Raw genomic sequence first — 17,252 nt, 5'->3', positions numbered from 1 at the left:
CCTGATGCAGAGAAACACACCCAAATTGTCCATTTGTCTCCTGCTGAGTAAGGCAGGATGCCATAGCTCACATTTACTGTATAATCACTGGGTATGTGTTTTAGTTTTATCCTTTTGGGACTATATGTGGGCGTCATTTTTCAACACCAGGTCATCCCCCAACATTTCTGATGAATTTAGGTTATCCTCCTCATTTTCAGCTGTAGTTTATCCAACTACACAGCAGATTTTTCCCTATCTGGCCAAACAGACCACGATTAAAGACTTTGGTGATGAAGGCTGGTGAGAGGCTGGGTGCTGGCAGAGCTCAGCATCAACGTTTTTTTCCGATGGGAATTTTTGGCAGCTGTTCACTCCTACCTACCTATGGTGAGTGGTGAAGTCTGCTGCCTTCTCATGGTCCTCGAGTGTCCCAGCAGTCGTGGCTGGGTCTTCAGCTGCCTCAGTAACCTTGTTGCCTGGAGGAGGGACAGCTGGTTAATCCCCACTGCAGACATGACGATGGTTTGCCCATCAGAGGCGACGTCTGGAACTCCATACTTGCAGCCTTCCAACGTGGGCTACTAAGCTGGAAGGAGTGCTGGTCACCCTTAGCCACTTGAAGCCCTGCTCTACAACACTGGTGACGAGACGAGAGCGTTTCTCACTAATTTTTCCATCCTCAACAATAACACCTATTGTTCCTGGCTCCCACCTTTGCATGGCCGCATGCAATGAGTTCCAAACCTTGTATTTGACCCAGAAATCCCTGGATTTGTCTGAGATATGGCAACTACCTGCTGCTCATTGGAGAGGCTGGGAGGTAGTGAACTAGCTGTGTCTGTGCTGCGTGCTCTACGCTTACTGCTGTAATCCAAAGGTTACAGTGTAGGATTAGCATGGGTGTACAAAGCCCTTCCTAATCTATGAGTCATTACCCCTCACCGCATTTCCCTTCCCAGCAGCTCTGGGCAGGTGGGATAGATCAGCCCTTGAGTCTTCGGTCTCCTAGTTCTTCAGCTCAGGGAGGACCAGGTCAGGATACAGCACCTCCCAGACATCCTCCCCAGGCCATACCACAGAACCACTCCTGGGATGCTATGCACGGCACATCGCAAGGTCTGTTTGCTCAACCGGCTTCTCCTTGGCTGCCCCTGAGCTCCTCCTCTGCATTGGCTCTCCATTATCTCTATCTCTTGCTTCTCTTCCCATCTTTGAAATAGGGGGGATATTCTTCACTTCTTGGCAATAAATTTCCTCTAGGTCAGGTTGGGCTGACAGGGATCTCTAGGGCTGCTGTGTGTGTTTGCACTTTGTTAGTCCTTGTGTGCAAGGTATTTAGGCTGGCTGAGCTCTTGTCCTCCTGTAAGCTATGATATTAATATATTGGCTCAGGGCAGGGACCCTGCAAGCTGCTAAACTCTGGTGTCCTTGGTCCAGAGAGAGGTGACTGCCTGCCAGCACCTCCGCATGGGTGAGATATGTGGGCTGCTGTGTGCACTAGGTGTGTGTCTGTCAGCTCTTCACCTCTGGAGCAGGGCCGTGGTGTAGTGCCTACCATCCCCACCTCATCCCTCTGGGCATACAGCAGAAGGCTGGGAGATGTGCATGCAGGGTAGGTGTTTTCAGGATGGGCTTTGATGGGGTTTTGCTCTGTCCTTCTCTATAAGGCACATGCCCAGGAGCAATGGTGATGATGGCATGGGTCTCAGCTTGTCAGAGGTGAAAGCTAGAGCTGCCAGGTCCCACATGAGCACGGCTGCATGAGATCCCACGCTCGCCCAGCTCCTGTGGCCCCCAACACCTGATGATACAGCAAGCCATGGGCAGCGTCCGAGTCAACCGGTGAGTAGCTCTCATCCCAAGGACTGTTCATAGAATCATTAAGGTTGGAAAAGACCTCTAAGATCACCTGGTCCAACCGCCAGCCCATCCCCACCATGCCCATAACCATGTCCCTCAGTGCCACATCCACACGGCTCTGGAACACCTCCAGGGACGGTGACTGCACCACCACCCTAGGCAGCCTGTGCCACTGCAGCACCGCTTCTTCTGAGAAGAAACTGTCCCTTATATCCAACCTGAACCTTCTCTGCTGCAACTTGAGGCCATTCCTTCTCATCCCATTGTTGTTACCTGGGAGCAGAGGCCAATCCCCACCCACTACAACCTTCTTTCAGGTCACTGTAGAGAGCAATAAGGTCTCCCTTGAACCTCCTTTTCTTCAGACTGAACAACCTCAGTTCCTTCATCTGCTCCCCATCAGACTTGTGCTCCAGACCTCTCACAGCTCTGCTGCCTTTCTCTGGACATGTTCCATGTGCTGCCCTATGTGTTCAGGGCATCTTCTGGTCTCTTTGCCCATCCCTCAATACATTATTTTCAAAATACCTTCCTGGGGCTTGTCCACTCTAAGTTATGGCTCCTCCATCTCCAAGTCTGAAATGTGCTGTATGTGGGGGGAGATCTTGGCTCTCGGCAGAGTTTGCTGGTGCAGAGGAGAAGCAAAGAACCAATGCAGTGCTGGACACCAGCCCTGGCTCAGGAATTGCCGATTTCAGCAGGACTGCAGAAGCCCGGTGTCCTCTTTCCAATGAGATGAGGACAGCAAATGGATTTGGAGCTATGTGGCTGCCCTGAAGAAACCACCCTATTTAAACAAGGAACAGTCAGCTCTGGGGTGAAGGAGTCCATGCTGGAGGACTCCGACAGCTGTGTCAATGTGATGGGGAGGGAGGGAGGCTCTGCCAGCCTCCGGAGTCATTAGTGGCTTAGCGGCAATGGGGGTCTTGGTGGGTCTATGCACTCAGAGGGAGGCTACTGGATATCTTCAGTGGTCAGAGCATCTTCTGCCATAAGCTTTTTATATGAGAATCTGTGATTTTAGATCCAGCAGTGTATGAGAGCACTTGGAAGCTGCCTTCTCCTGGCAATGGTGAGAGGGGTAACAATGCCATCCACTGTGGAGGGAATCAGTGGGGAACAGCTCCCCAAAGAGGGGAGTTTCTCCCAGAAAAAAACTGCCAATGATTTGACTGTTGATCTCCAAATTACACCTTTAGCTTTGGATGCAGGATGCTGGGAGCCATGCTTGTTGCTGTGGCAACAGAATTGTCCTGAGCGCAGGAAGTGTATAAACATTGTCACCAATATACAATGGCATCAGGGCGGAGAGCAGAGGAGAAAATAGAAACTCCCATCCTTACACCATGCCGGGGCCAAAATGTCGTTCTTCACATATTTCTGTCTGTTCCTTCTGTTCCAGGTACAGCATTGTCTCGACTGAGGAGGATGGACACAAGGTCTCTGCGCTGGGCAGCATGAACGGGCACAGCCGGAACGGGAAGGGCCACACACCCCGGCGGAAGCACCGTAACCGCTTTGTGAAGAAGAACGGCCAATGCAATGTCTACTTCGCCAACCTGAGCAACAAGTCTCAGCGCTACATGGCTGACATCTTCACCACCTGTGTGGACACGCGCTGGCGGTACATGCTGATGATCTTCTCCGCCGCCTTCCTGGTCTCTTGGCTCTTCTTTGGTTTCCTCTTCTGGTGCATTGCTTTCTTCCACGGTGACCTCAACGCACCGGTGGTGGGGGGCAGTCCCTCTCTCCTCAAGCCTTGCATCATGCACGTGAACAGCTTTCTAGGGGCTTTCCTCTTCTCAGTGGAGACACAGACAACCATTGGGTATGGCTTCCGCTGCGTGACTGAGGAGTGTCCGCTGGCCATCATGGCTGTGGTGGTCCAGTCCATTGTGGGCTGTGTTATTGACTCCTTCATGATTGGCACCATCATGGCCAAGATGGCGAGGCCCAAGAAGCGGGCCCAGACCCTCCTCTTCAGTCACCACGCGGTCATCTCGGTGCGGGATGGCAAACTGTGCCTCATGTGGCGAGTGGGCAACCTGAGGAGGAGCCACATCGTGGAGGCCCACGTTCGTGCCCAGCTCATCAAACCCTACATGACGGAGGAAGGGGAGTACCTCCCCCTGGACCAGCGGGACCTCAATGTAGGCTATGATGTGGGTCTCGATCGTATATTTTTGGTCTCACCCATTATTATTGTTCATGAGATTGATGAGGAGAGCCCACTCTATGGGATTGGCAAGGAGGAGCTGGAGACGGAGAACTTTGAGATCGTTGTTATCCTGGAAGGGATGGTGGAAGCCACGGCCATGACCACACAGGCACGGAGCTCTTACCTCGCCAGTGAAATCCTCTGGGGTCACCGCTTTGAACCAGTAGTGTTTGAGGAGAAGAACCACTACAAAGTGGATTATTCCCGTTTTCACAAGACCTATGAGGTAGCTGGCACACCCTGCTGCTCAGCTCGGGAGCTGCAAGAAAGCAAGATGACTATCCTACCTTCTCCCCCACCTCCCAGTGCCTTCTGCTATGAGAACGAGCTGGCTCTTGTCAGTCAAGACGAAGATGATGATGATGACGAAGTGGGTGTAGCGTTAGGTGGCAGCACCAAGGAAGAGGGAGGCGTCATCCAGATGATGGATTTTGGAAGCCACCTGGACCTGGAGCGGCTCCAGGCCACTTTGCCCTTGGATACCATCTCATACCGCAGGGAGTCAGCCATCTAATCCCTCCAGCCTCCCCGTTCTACACCCATTACCCATCCCCTCCTCCTCTGTTCTGCACCCAAACGTAGCTGGATAAGTCCCTTGCCCACCAAAAAATGCCTCCTGTGACCACCTCTCAGCACCTGAGTACGTCGAGGCCTGGAGATATCTGATATATTCCCTTTCCCATGAAGTTGTACCCCCTGGATGAGGAGTGAGAATACACCATTCTTCCAGACAGCACAGCTTGCTCGAGGACCTGCCCAGGGACAAGAAAGAAGCATGGTTGAATTCCCACTTCTGGGGAGGTGACAGGAGCCTGTGCCCTCAATGGAGAGACTGTACCTGCTCAAGTGGTTCTGCGGCTGAGACAACAGCACTTTCTGTCTCTCTCAACATGTGCAGACCCATGGCTATCAATAGAAATGGCTCTCACAAGGAGAGGAGTGATGCATAAGTCCTGACTCAATGAGAAGGGACAGGAGAGTTTAGGACTCCTAGAGGGAGTGGGAGAGTCTCTGGAGATAGGGGTTTGCTTGCATGTTTATTGCTTGTTGCACTTGACTTTCTTTGTATATAAAAAAGATCGAGAACTGAAATCCATATTCTTCCACTGTAAATGCCAAGCTGGGAGAGAAGGACACTGCACGTAGCCCGCTCTGCACTCTCCTTGTGGCACCCATCACCTCCAGCAGCAGCTCAGCCCCACAGCCCCACAGACTCAGCCCTGGTTCCCCTACTCCTCCCCAGACCACGTTCTGCTTCTTTCCTGGAGCGCCTGGCAGCAGGCAGGGCCCTGTGCTCACACACCCGGCCACCGTGCCAGGGCTGGCAGGCAGTGACCTGATGGGACAGCAGGCCCCTCACTTGCTCCTTCCACCTCCTCCGGTCTTCTCCCTGCTGCCATCAGCTGTAAAACGGAATTTGTATCTATTTATTTTTAATAAAGTCTAATATCCCAGGGGGAGGTTTGGAAACAAAGGAGACCCCGAGGCTGCAGCCTGGTACAGAGACTGATGAGTGTTATTAGTGCTGGTGTTTGCTGTTTGTATGGGTTTGATGCCTGGAGGCTTCACCTTTGGTACTTCAGAGCCAGAGCTAGACTTAACACCACTTCTCTGTTGTTTCACAGAAGACAGCAAACCTTGGTGAGTCTTTATTAAGAGCATTAGAATCACTCACTCAAAACTAGATGACATGAGGATGGGAAAATAATTGGGTAGCTCAAAAGGCTGCTCTGCACACCTGGCAGATGTGCTCTTGGGGAAATGGTTGAAGAAATACTGTTCCATCTAATCCCTGATCTACAGAGCAGAAAGCCAATGTCTTGGTAACAGCTTGGGCTTAGTACAAAGAGCAATAGGAAAGAAGCAAAAGAGGAGGGAAGGAGTCAGAAGGAGTGAGGGAGAACTGGGAACCGCAGGCAGGGAAAAAATGAAGGCGAAGGCGAAGGCAAGGGAAGGCAAGGGAAGGGGAGGGAAGGGGAGGGAAGGGAAGGGAAGGGAAGGGAAGGGAAGGGAAGGGAAGGGAAGGGAAGGGAAGGGAAGGGGGAAGAAGAAAAATGAATAATGTGGTAATGTGGGAGGGAACAGGGATAGTGTAGCAAGATTGGTATGGACACAGACATGGCCACCTCAAGAGGAATACCTCCTGGCCACCTCTTGGCTTTTTTCAGCTATGACTTGATATGCAGCCATGTTTTTCTACATGTGTCTGTGTCCCACCTCCTCTCCCCATTGCTGATTAAAAATGTCCCTCCCTCCTCCTTCCTCATACTATTATTTATTTATTTTCCCCCAGAGGGAATAAACAGAGGCCAGTATTGACCTGGCTTTCAATATAGCTTTCAGAGCTGGGTGCCTGTCGCTGGTCATGGCAGTGGAAACAAACTAATGGACCGAGAGGGAAGGACTCTGCATGTGAGGATGTGAGGACACGGGCACCCAGAACACAGACTGAGCTGGTGGCCCCAAAGAAGGGAGCGTGGCTGGACACTGGACACCCCTCACCAAGGTGCAGCACCCTTTAGAGGTGAGTGGGGATTATGTACCATGACTCTAGTTCCTAAGAGTCTGGTCTGTGAGGAGATGCACTCCGTGAGGACATCTAGGGGAGATTTCTCCCACTTTGCCAATGCACAAAGGTATGTGTATCCTTCAATGCATGTGCTTCTGCACCTGCATGCTCCAATCACAAAGTACTCATGCCTGAATATCCACTGAACGTACCTACATACATATGTCATATATGCAGGCATAAGCCATCCTACACCACTCAATAAACCATAAACACTCAGTGATGTGCACACAAACTTTGTGCACCAGCAGCACTCATCTCAACAAGTGTATGTACAATTGGATGTTGGGGACTCCGTTATGTGACCCAAGAAAAATCACCAAGAGAGAAGATTGGATATTAGGAACAATTTCTTCTCAGAAGAAGTGGTGCTGCAGTGGCACAGGCTGCCCAGGGAGGTGGTGCAGTCATCATCCCTGGAGGTGTTCCAGAGCCGTGTGGATGTGGCACTGAGGGATGTGGTCAGTGGGCATGGTGGGATGGGCTGGTGGTTGGACCAGGTGATCTTAGAGGTCCTTGCCAACCTTGATGAATCCACTGTGGAAAGCTGCCATGAGGAAGACTGGACATTGCTAGGTGGGTCTGCAAATCAGCTCTGCAAGCCAGAAATACTGATGGGATTTTGACCAGGGTGCAGCTGCGTACGATATGTGAAGCATCACCTTCCATGTAGGTGGTGCATCTGGTCCAGAGAAGACGCCTCCCTTCTGCAGGACCTGATGGACAGAACGACTATGCAGCTCTTGTTGAGATTTGGCTTCTGTTGAAAACTATTCCAACATCAGAAATCTAACAGAGAGAGAACGGACTTTTTGCCCTATGAATAGGATCCAGGCACTGGCTCAGATCCGGCACCCCATGACAGCTAACTATACTGCTTTCACTCCTGCCAGCTTCCAACTGAACATTGCCGTTGTTTTTGATGACACTTGAGAGACTTGTTTCATGTTTTATTTTTGGTGACACTTTCAGCCAACCCTTTTGAAAAGAGACCATCATTGGCACCTTTCAGCTCACCCAAAATTTGCTCAGCAAAACATTTTGATACACGCTGCGGCTAAAAATATGTTCAAGGAACATGATAATAAGGGAGAAAATGGGTTTGGATTTCTGTGATCGGGAATTCATGTTGATAACATTTGTGCTTCCAAACAAAAGTGCTTTTTTGCAACCAGCTCGGCTTTGGTGTTGTCCCAGAATGAAGAAGAGTCGGCTGCACACAGGCGTGTGACCTCTGCTCAGCTTCTACTTCTTCCCAGGCCATTAAGGGCTTGCTCCTGCCCCTGCTAAGTCGATGGGAATTTTGCCATTGCCTGGGGTGAATTGCAGAGCTGGGCCCTAATGGAGCGCCACTATTGGAAAAGCCCTGCAGCCCCAGCCTTCTGCTGATGCTGGGACAAATGATGTGGGCTGTGCAAGAGGGGGAGAGGTGGAAAAAGGCAGCGTGTGGGGCTGGGGGAGCTGAGCACATTGCTTGGGGGGCACTGGGCAGGCTGGGGGAGAAGCAGCAGGGTGGGCAGGAGACGTGGGGGTCTCTCAGTGCGAGGCTGCGTGGGCTGGCGGCTGAAAACCAGAGGGGCTGAGGTAGGAACGAGCTGCTGGAGGAGCTGTGTCCAGCCCTGGGGACCCGGCTGGGGGCTGCCGCAATCCCGGCCCACCGGTGCGCTGCGGGACCCACGGCCGGGAAACCACGGCGCAAGCACGCCGGGGAGCTCGGTCCTTGCCTGTCCTCAGAGCACCACCTAGGGATGGCAGCGAGCCTCGCAGCACTGCCTCCGAGCAACCCGAGCAGCTGCGGGCTCAGCAGGGCTGGGAGTGGGGTGCAGGGATGGGGCGCAGGGATGGCTGCAAGTCTCAGCTGGAGGTCAGGATGGGAATATTTCCCTTTCTGTCCTGCAGACAATGCCAGCTCTGGAGGTACCGATATGCCCATGGATCTTCAGCCCACAGTAAAGTTCAGGATGGCTGACGGAGGGGTCAGGGATTTTTATGCCACGCCATCAACTATCAGCTCTGTAAAACCTCAGCAGCTTGGCTACTGGCTTTGAAAGCAGTTCAGATATGCACTGACACTTTGATTTCTTCTCTGTGCAAAGCTGTGGCAATCTGGGAAGTTGCACAGGGAATACTTGAGTTCAGAGACAGACCGTTTGGTTATTGTCCCTTCAGTTGTCACCTCTGCAACACGGCTGGTGCAGATGCTCAACCTATGAGATTTTTCTCCACTTTTCCACTATGCAGCCCCTCAGTGTGGCACACACAGTCTACGCTGTAATAGAGTTGTGCTGCTGTAGCAGCTGCCTTTTTCCTGCCCCAGGCAGTCGTGAACTTCTGTGGAAGTGGAGAAATGCCCCACTGGGATGTGCCCTGGCCAGTATGAAGCACAGCTTGCAGGCAGAGGGTTTGCAATGCCCTGAGAGTTCTTTTGGCAACCTACCTTTCCATATCCCCTTGGGATATAAGGTAATGACAGCCTGGCTTGCAAACCACACAGAGTCTGTGCTCCTGTGTTTATCTCATTTTCTGGGAAAAAGCAATGAGAGCAGAGCAGTCAATGGGCCATTCACTCTTACTTTGCCTTTGAACACATCCCCTTCAGGAGGAAGCATCCACAGGGAGCAATCCCTGTGCTTTCTGAGCAGCTGTGGCTCTAGGCACACAGTCCTGGAGCTGTCCAAAAGTAGGCAGTGTGGGAAGAGGAAATACATATTGCTAAGTGGAATGATGTGATTTCATTGCCCTGGTGCCTTTGAAGAAATGTGGGATGGACACAAACACCATCCTGAAATAGTCTGTGAGACATTGGATATTTGAGCTTTCAAAGTTTTTTTGGCCTCTGAAATTAGCAGGATTATTTTGGTGCTGGCCCCTGATTTGAAATAGCATGTCTTGAGACTTGAGAGCTGGTAATATCTGGGAATCCCAGTGACAGCACATGGGTAGAGTTGTTTGGATGTCCCAGCACTGCGGTCACTGAAGTTGTCAGCTGGAGGATACGGTGCAGTCGCCAAAGCAGTTGCAACTGAGAGGGCAAGGAGCTTGAAATTGCTACTGGCAAGTGACAAGCTGCCCATCCAGCAGCAGGCTCTCCGTGTCTCTGTGGGTTTGACCTGCCACTTCTGTGCAGTTGGGAAGACTGGGAGCCATAAATCAGAAATAGTTCCTAGAAGAGTCTGCAGCTGCAGTGAAGACATGGTCAGGACGTCATAGCTCCCTGGGAACGTGTATAGCTTCCATTTCATTCATATTGCCACCTGCAGAAGCCCTGGAGGATCAAGCACAGTGCCCGTTCCCAACAGACACACCCCAGTCTCCAGATCTCCACCAAAACACCCCACCTGGAGCTTCACAGACAGAAACCAGCATGTTCAGAGCACACCCAGGTGCATCAGCCCCCCAAAAGCAATGGCGCAGTGCAAGTTGAACTCCATGCTGGCGCTGGGGCTGTCGGTATTTGGGGTGCTCCTCCTGCTCATCACGCTTAAATCACACTGGACTGAAAGCAAGCAATAAAGTGCTTATCCTCGGCCCAGCTGGCCGCATGGGATATGTGGTGAGATGGCCTTTTGTTAGTCGATGCCCTGTGCCTGGCGCTCAGCTAGAAAGGACAGGCTGTCCCTTCCAGAGAAACCCCTTGCATAAGAATCACAGAGGAGCCGGGCTGAGATGCTGAACAAATCCAGCAGGGCATGCCGGGAAGCTGCATTTTAAGCCATCCTCCCTGCCCTCCCATCTCCCGGCGCGTTGTTTATCTCTCCCATCCCTCCCACAGCAGCACATGAATTACTCTGACTGGGCAAGCTGGTTTCATAACCGCCCGCACCGCCCCCCCAGAGCGCATGGGACTCACTCACACACCGTCGGATCCTCACTCGCCACCAGTTTGCGCTGCCGTGAATCACAGGCTGGCGTCAATGCCGCACTCCCGCCAGCACGGGGGGGATCTTCACCGTGTGCAGCAGGCTTACATTTCCAACGCTTTCCACAACGCTCTATGGGGTCACCAGGATGCTGCCCCGTGTGCTTTCCATTCAATACAGCCACACAGGCACTCACCTGGGCAACTTTTTCTCATGTTTGACTCCTCAGGGACAGAAATATTTTCCTATTATCCATACTGGATCTTTCTTCTTTCACCTTATAGAATCAAAGAGTCATTAAGGTTGGAAAAGACCTCTAAGATCACCTAGTACAGCTATCAGCCCACCCCCACCATGGCCACTGACCATGTCCTCAGTGCCACATCCACACGGCTCTGGAACACCTCCAGGGACGGTGACTGCACCACCTCCATGGGCAGCCTGTGCCACTGCAGCTCCACTCCTTCTGAGAAGAAATTGTTCCTAAATATCTAATCTGAACCTCCCCTGGCATAACTTGAGGCCATTCCCTCTTGTCCTGTCTCTCATTACCCGGGAGAAGAGGCTGACCCCCACCTCACCACAACCTCCTTTCCGGTCACTGTAGAGAGCGATGAGGTCTCCCCCGAGCTATTCTCCAGGCAGAACAATCTCAGTTCCCTCAGCTGCTCCCCATAAGACTTGTTTTGTCTGATAGGATGTGCCCTTGAACAGGTCACTTGGCTCCCCCTCCACACCAGCTTGGTGGGAAAGCACTCTATCACCTCCTTCCGATCAATGACACCCATGTGAAACATCAGGTCCTCCAGACCCCCCTTAACCACTGCCTCCTGACAGTCAGCCAGTTTTCTGGCTTTTAGATGGACACAGCTTTCTGTCCATCTAAAAGAGTAAATCAGCCTTCCTTGGACAAAGGAATATGACGGAAGATGGCACTGAAAGCCTGGCTGAGTCCAAAGTAAATGACTTCCACTGCTTTCCCCTCACCCACAGAGCTGGTCATTTTATCACAGATGATCATGTTGGCCAGGTGTGATTTACCTTCAGTAAAATCTATACTGACACCCTCTTCTTTGTGTGCCTGGAGATGTATTCCAAGAGCATCTGGTTTGGACCAAATGAGTCTGACCTGCAGTTCCCAGGATCAACTTCTTGGATTTTTTTGAAGAAGGATGCACTATTTGCCTTCCTCCTGTCTCTGCAGACCTCCTCTGACCTCCATTGCTGTACTCAGTCTCTCCTCCAACCAGCTTCCCAAACACAAATCATTTCACAGCCTGGCTGCCTCCTGTCCAATTTCACTTGGTCTGACCTGAAAATCTTCCGACAGGGATGAACATGACTCCTCAGGTCTTTGACCTTTCATTCCTAAGAGAGATTGAGGGCTGTGCCTCAGAGCTCCAGGATCAGGGCTAATTCCCTTCTCCGTGAGCTGCACGTCTTCCCACCAGAGGCTGTGCCCAAAGCCACCCCAATGCTGTGCAGAAAGAGAGGCAGCAGCCTGCCTCCAGGACAATGGGATGGGACTGCCCAAGCTGATGGCTCTGCCCACAGGGTCAGAACTGCACAGACAAGGATCCATTCAGCCCCTTTTCTCCGAAAAACATGAAGGTTGGAGGATGGGGCTACACATCTTCAGACAAGATGCTGCAGATTGAGCTCAGAGTCCTGTCTCTATGCTGTACCCCTCTGCCCTCACGCAGCCCCAAGGGTACACTCCAATGTTTGTTTGTTTTTTTCCATTTGGTTGTGGCTTTTTTTTTTTGTTTTTTTAAACAAAGCAGGCCTGTGTGGGTGGCTGACAGAAGTTGGGAATGCCACAAGGATAAAAAAAGGTGAGGTATATGGAAAAAAACAATAAAGGCCCTTAATTATAGGTGTGGCCGGGAGCTGCTCCTATTATTAAGGTTGCCGACACTTCCCCTTTTAAGACCCTGTTTTCACTAGCTTATAACTTTGTCAAAGCATCACCAACAGAGCAGAAATTTTTGGTAGTGAGTGATTGCCTCCGCTTGAATCAGGCATGTTTATTTAGTTTGTTCTGGAAATACTGGCCCACCCCTACGTCTGCTGGGCTAGAGGATGCACACCTGCAGTCTGGCCCAGGGGACGAAAGCTCTGGGTCTTCTTGGGCTTCAAGCAAGGGCTTGGCCTTGGGCAGAAGGACAGTTTTTGTGTCACGGAGGCTTTGTTTTGCCAGCTCGGTGAGACACTGTTCTCTCCCCCGTTGGCGTGGACAAATTACACAGCTTTGCTACAGGCCGGAGGAGGGTTTGTCACAGCTTCTCAGCCTCTGTGAACCTGCTCGACCCTCAAGGTGGTATGACAGTGTGTGGGCTTTCCCCTGGAGGAGCAGGGCTTCCCCAGCGGGGCTTTCTGAGGTTCTAACTGCTGCTCTGGGTCAGCACCAGGCTGGGATCTTTGCTGGTCTTCTCTGGTTGGGTCCAGAGATGTTGTGGATGATGCATCCCTTGAGGTGTTCAAGGCCAAGTTGATCTTTGAGGTCCCATCCAACCCAAGCCATTCTATGATTATCTCCTTTGGCCCTGCGTTCCTCATTGCCCCTCTTTTGGCTTCTGGGAAGTGTGTGGGAAGAAAGGCCTGATTTGAATAGGGAGGGGACGAAACCCAAAGGGAAAAGGAACAGGGAAGGGATAGAAAATCTAGGGAAAAGCAAATGAGGCAGGGAGTTGGAGAGAATGGGACTGGCTGGGCAAGGGGGGATCGCCTGGGAGCTATGGGGTGACTTGGGTCAGCAGAGCAGAATGAGAGGAGCCATATTGCTTGTGGGTGTTCTGGTGGCAGACAGGACTAATGGAGGCTGAAATAGGGAAAGTTCTGAGCGTTCACCAGGAATAGGGAAGACAGAGGTGTCAACTCGTGTGGCCAGGACCACAGGTTTCTCCAGCACTCAAGCAACGGCTGGTCCTGCGACGTGAGCCCAAATGGCATCCAGCATTGTGTCTCACCTCTTACCAGCCCTTAGCTGGGACAGCAGGCCACCATTCTCCCTCTTACATCAAAATACAGCTCTCCCATCACTGAGGAATGGCAGCACCAAGGCTGTCTGCACAGCTGTCCTTCAATGTCCTCACACATATGAGTTATGACAGAGCCTTTAATTACACGTCCACAGATCTATTTTCCATAGGACACCTGCAGCACACAGGTTAGATGGTGCTCTGGGTGAGTCTGGGCTGTGTCATGCAGGAATCTCCTTGCAGGGACTCAGCATCATTTACTTTTTATATTTTGCAAAAGTGTCAAGGAAAAGGAGTGACTCATTGCTGAGACAGTTGTGTGCTGGCCTGGATCATTGCCCCTGCTTTAGGTTTCCTACCTGATGTTGAGAAAGTCACCCACAGCAACCTTTCCAGAGGTAGCTATTAGCTATGTTTTATTTATTTTGGCATTTTGCTTTGTTTCTAGTCTCACACTATCCTGGGATCCTGATGTCTCATTTGCAGCAGTATTTATTGCTCCCTGCTGCACGTGAATGGGGACTTAGATTTGACTGTACAAAAGGCTTTAAAAAGCAGAGCGCTCTGGCAAAGCTCACCACTCAGATCAGCATCTCCACATTGCAGGCTGCTTCTGACCTTACCTCCAGGACACTCAGTCTTCCCTAAAATGCTGCACACTCTCTGTGTGAGTATTCCAGGAAGGCAAATCCATGAGAAATCAAAGAGTGTGCCCTGTGAAAAGACCTCAGGAACATTAAGCGTTGCTTTTAAAGGAAGGGATGAATATTCTGAAGTTAATAAACTGTGAATTAATGCTTTGAATTACAAGGAGAGAACAGACAGCTGACCCTTAAATGATCACTAGCCAACCTGGGCAGGAATCCCGGAACAACAAATGCATGTGGTCTTATACAGTCTGGACCATAATCCATATCCTTCCTCTTTTAGCCCATTTTGGGTCTGAGGATTTTGCAGCGTTAGCGCTGCCCTTCCAGAGCATTTTGAGCATGATAAAGTAAATCTTGTGGTTCTCATGACACACTGCTAACCCTGTGCCTCTGTTACGCCAGAGGCAGGAGGGCAGCTGAGGTGCAGCCCAGGGGAAGTTGGGTGAGATGAGCAGAGGCCCTGGCCTGGTGGGAAGTCACTGTAGGGACCCTGGGGCTGCTGGAGGTCTGCTCTGGTGGATGCATCAAGCTGCAGGTTCCTAGCATGGGCAAGTCTTTGTGAAGATGTGGCTGCAGTCTTTGAAGCAGCACATCCTTCCCTGGATAGCAGATGAAACACGAATCTGCTCACTGCGGGCCAGGCAGAGCTGCCAAACACGATCTGGCAGCACATTGAGGTCTGCCAGGTCACTGGGGCTCAGCTTTCCATGGGGAGGGCGTCAGTTTACCCATGGTTTTGCTAAGTGCTCCAGCTCCCTGGTCATGGAAAATCATACACCTTTCCAACCACTCCAAGCACCCAGCAGAGCAGGGCAGGGCTTCCGTGAGACTCAGCCCATGGCTATAGTGTGAGTATCAGGGGCTGCCCAATGATCTTGCTGCGAGAACAGATCCCAAAGGGTCTCTGAGAACTACCCCGTGCAAACCATCCTCTGCACACACAGCTTCAGCAGCAGCGCTCTCTTCATAGAATCATAAAATCGTTGGAGATGGAAGGGATCCCTAAAAGCCAGCTAGTCCAACTCTCCTGCTATGTACAGGAATACCTCCAGCTCGATCAGGGTGCTCAGAGCCCCTCCAACCTGACCTTGTGTGTCTCCAGGGGCAGGATCACCTCCCTCTCCCTGCTGGCCACGCTACTTTGGATGCAGCCCAGGGTATGGTTGGCTTTCTGGGCTGCGAGGGCACAGTGCTGGCTCATGCCCAGCTGCCATCCACCAATACCCCCCAGTCCCTGGCCCAGGCTCCCCAATACGCATCACTCCATAAGAAGAGGTGTAACCAGGCAATGCTTGGAGAGAAGGAGGTGGGTGTTATTAGATCACCCGCTTAGCTGGGCTAACAGAACTAAAAACTTGATTACAATTCAATTAAGGCAACGTTTCTAATTAAAGACGTATTATTTTAAGCCCTAAATGATTAAAATAAAGGCGGCTGAAGTGTCCGTGCACACACTTCATGATTTCACCCCCGAGGGCTGCGTCTCCCCTGGGGACAGCGAGAAGAGGACTGGACGATGTATTCCGGGTTATCCTGATGGCACTTCCATGCAAAAAGCCATCATGGAGGTTCAGTGTGGGCCGCACTGCCTGTGTTTGGGGTTGCCTGCTGCCCTCACACCCCAGGATATGACTCCATCCCAACAGAGCCCTCCATTCTTGGTGATGTTGGGCTCCCCAGTGAAGCAAACTGTAGGGCTGCACACATCGCCATGCACAAAACTCGACTATATCTTGAATTTCCCGAGCCAGAGAACACAATTGCGTGAGAAAATGGGATGGCCGTGGGGATTTCGCTCCCCACAGCCGAGTACCGACAGGCGAGAGCACCAAGGGGAGCCCGGCCGCCCGAGAGGAAACGTCCGCGGGGCCAGGCCCGGACCGAAAGAACGGCTGATGGAGGAGCGGTTGTGCCTTTAACGGCGGGCGGGCGGGCGGGAGGAGGAGGAGGAGGGTCGGGGCTGCGCTGGGTGACATCAGTGGGTTTGGCTCCGGGGCTCAATGGAAACTGGGTGAGCGCCGGGCTGTGCCGAGCACACGCCGGCTGGAGGGGACGGCGAGCGGGCGGGAGGCGGCAGGCAGCGCCGCGCCGCGCTGAGCCGAGCGAAGGAGGGACGCGCCGGGCACGGCCGCCGCCAGCCCTCCCCAATCCTCCGTCATCCTCCCCGCCGCGGCCGCCTGGCCTCCTGACAGCCGGCGGAGCAGCAGCCCCACACGGCCCCCTTCCCGCCAGGGTGGGTATGGGGGGCGCCCGCCTCCATCTTGGGGCGCAAACCCCGGGGGAAAGGCGGCCCCTCCGGCTCTTTGTGTGCGCGGAGGGAGGGAGGAAGGGAAGGAAGGAGGGGCGGGGGAGGGGAGGGCAGGGCGCGATGCGCCGGGCCGGGGGGCAGCGGGGACAAAAGGCTCTTTGTGGGGTGTCGAGAGGGGGTCGCCCCCCCTGCTCCCCTTCTTTCTCCTGCTGTCCCTTGGGGCTCTCCGCTCTCGGGGCCCGGCCGTTGTAGAGACGAGGGGGGAGGGGGGCTCGGGCTCTCGGGGCGACCGCGGTGGGCTCGGGCTTGGGGGGGAGCCGGGAAGTTGGCTGCCGTTCGGGGGGTGGTCGCTTTGTGTGATCTACCCGGAAAATACAGCCCGGGTAGGGCCGTGTTGTGCCTGTAGGGGGTGGGGGTGTCAGGAGAGATTTATTTATTTTATTCCTCCCCCCCCCCCCCCCCACCTTGTTTTTCCTGTTTGTGGCTATTTCTAACGAAAAGGTGGTCTTCAGCGCTTCGCCTCTTATTATTTTCTTTTTTTTTTTTTTTTTTCCCTCTTTTTTTTTCCCTTCCCATCTGCCAGACCTCCTCTTTGTAAATGCGAAAGGGGCTTAGGGAGGGGGCTGCTCGTTGTCTCCCGTTTCCATCAAAATGCCATATTTTTTTTTACCCCTTTTTCCCGATTTTTTTTTTTTTTTTTTTTCCTTTTCCCTTTTTAATTGTGATTATTAAAAAAGCCTGTTTCAGATGACTGTGTTTTGCCAACCCCTTCCTTTATCTCCTACACATACACACACACACAGACAAGGAAATAAAAGCCCTGCACAGCCCTTACAGGCACGGCACCCCCCACATTCCCACTTCCCCTCGCAGCCTCCATTATG

At 52.4% G+C, this 17,252-nt stretch overlaps 1 protein-coding gene across 1 annotated transcript; it reads left to right on the top strand.

Annotated features, from left to right (window-relative positions):
* Window positions 1-1,786: 1,786 nt before the first annotated feature.
* On the top strand, window positions 1,787-4,574 carry KCNJ4 (potassium inwardly rectifying channel subfamily J member 4; the record flags this gene model as incomplete). The annotated part of the gene is made up of 2 exons (XM_079549492.1): window positions 1,787-1,824; window positions 3,245-4,574. 2 exons carry the CDS (start codon window positions 1,787-1,789, stop codon window positions 4,572-4,574), a joined length of 1,368 nt encoding a protein of 455 aa, XP_079405618.1.
* Window positions 4,575-17,252: the final 12,678 nt, after the last annotated feature.

The sequence above is a fragment of the Tetrao urogallus genome (genome assembly GCF_951394365.1).
Source record: "Tetrao urogallus genome assembly, chromosome: 1".
NCBI classification, from domain to species: Eukaryota; Metazoa; Chordata; class Aves; order Galliformes; family Phasianidae; genus Tetrao; species Tetrao urogallus.
The sequence above is the reverse complement of the archived record's forward strand: the minus strand, read 5'-3'. Positions and strand labels throughout refer to the sequence as shown.